Source organism: Aplysia californica, unplaced genomic scaffold (assembly GCF_000002075.1).
Source record: "Aplysia californica isolate F4 #8 unplaced genomic scaffold, AplCal3.0 scaffold00085, whole genome shotgun sequence".
Taxonomy (NCBI): domain Eukaryota; kingdom Metazoa; phylum Mollusca; class Gastropoda; order Aplysiida; family Aplysiidae; genus Aplysia; species Aplysia californica.
This window is the reverse complement of record NW_004797355.1, coordinates 1,188,537-1,190,292: the sequence shown is the minus strand read 5'-3', so window position 1 is coordinate 1,190,292 and position 1,756 is coordinate 1,188,537. Positions and strand designations below refer to the sequence as shown.

At 38.6% G+C, this 1,756-nt stretch overlaps 1 protein-coding gene across 1 annotated transcript in view; it reads right to left on the bottom strand.

Moving 5' to 3' along the window:
• LOC101858396 (FGGY carbohydrate kinase domain-containing protein) overlaps window positions 1-1,756 on the bottom strand; it is a 21,283-nt gene that overhangs the window by 16,583 nt on the left and 2,944 nt on the right. The window contains exon 3 of the mRNA XM_005094581.3: window positions 1,153-1,270. Coding sequence (XP_005094638.1) covers window positions 1,153-1,270 — 118 coding nt within the window. The remainder of the gene's footprint in view (window positions 1-1,152; window positions 1,271-1,756) is intronic.

The window sequence follows — 1,756 nt, the reverse complement described above, 5'->3', positions numbered from 1 at the left end:
TTTAGGTAGGAATTCAGTGGGATGTGTTGTGTTCCCAGATGAAAGATAGCGACTTGTTCTCTTCTACTCAGGGAATTTAGTTCATCTTTTGAGTTGGGAGCAGTCATGTGTGCAAATGCATTTCTTCCAGTTTTGCCCATTGCCCAACCATTCAGCCACTGTTCCCTGGTGTGTACTGTTACATTTGTGTAAAGTTACCTGGCGGTCCGATGAGTCGGGTCTGTCAGGGGGCCCCCGTCCAAGATAAATGTTGCCTCGTCGTGGTCCTGAGTTCGACTGAATACCTCAGTGAGTGTCTCAGACGATGTCTGCCTATTTCGCGCCGGACTCTTGACGTCATCCAAGGGCGTGCCACTCCCCTAATTATCTTGTCCCCTGACATCACACATTTGATGATGTCCTTGACTGTCTGTTGTGACACTGGGTTTTGAGGTTGTGTTTGTGATGCTCCCTTCTTGGCAAGGGTGTCTGCTATGTTGTTTCCCTGGATATTGCTGTGTCCAGGTATCCAGTCAGGTCGACGGCATAGGCCTGTATGAAGGTGTTGATTATTTGAGCCACAGATAGGCAGGCTGGGCTTTCGAAATTCATGTTTTCCAAAGCTTGGAGTACTGATTTTCTGTCTGTGAAGATAACAGTGTCCTTGATTTTGTCTGGATATATAATGAAAATGTGGGTTAGGTGGAAGATTGCTGCTTCAATGGCGATGGCCTCTGCCTCGTAATTTGTACAAGAAGAACCAAAAGCATCAAATAGTTCTTCACATGTTTTGTCAGAATGTTCTATTCTTACCCCAAAGCCTGCATTAATAGTTCCCTTGAAGGCTGACCCATCAGTGTAAATATGAATTGAATCACTAGGGTAGGAGACATTTTATCTTAAACACCTCTCCAACAGGCGTCATATTTCTATATTAGCAATCGGTTAACATCTATTTTAGTTCTTCTGAAGCCAACTATATCCTCTTCCCGCTCCGCCGACAGACGATGTCATAAATATTGACTTCCCTCGCCCATATAATCTCAAATGACAAAAATAAAGTTGGGTTTTGGGCTGTCTTTTTTTTATTGAGAGGATTCAAGAATAATGACACAAAACTCCAGATAAGTAGTAACAATTAATTTTCATTTTCAACAAACACAAAGAATTTACCATTGGGAGAAACTGAAAGGGGTTGAAAATTTGCATCAAGGACAACCATGGAGCATGTTGCATCAAAACCAATTCCTTTGATATTTGCTTGGTCAACTTTGCACTCTTTCATGACGTCCTGAAAAAGACATTAGTTTCAATTTTTATAGACAATTGACAATTACCAAAGGATACATATATTTATATATATATATATATATATATGATCTTAGTAAGTGATCTATTGAGTTCCTCATCGACAAAAATTAGTCATTTCTGAAATTCCCTAAGCATGCATTCAAAGTGATAAATCAATCATCTATGAACCTTTACCTTTCGTCGAAAATTAAAACAAATACGCAAAAATATCAAGCAGTGGGTTCAGTTGCCAACTGGATTTTTAAATTGTGGCTTTTTCAAAATAATATGTCATATATTTTTTTATCATAGTGAAGACCTTTGCAAGGATCGCTCCCTAAGGCAAACACATTATTTTCTTGCCTTAGCACTAAAATCAGAAAATGTGTTAGTGTAAATAATTTCTTCAGTAAAAAGTTTAAAACTTTCCAAAGAATTTAACATTATAATACTCGTATGAACATAACATTTTGCATACACACACATA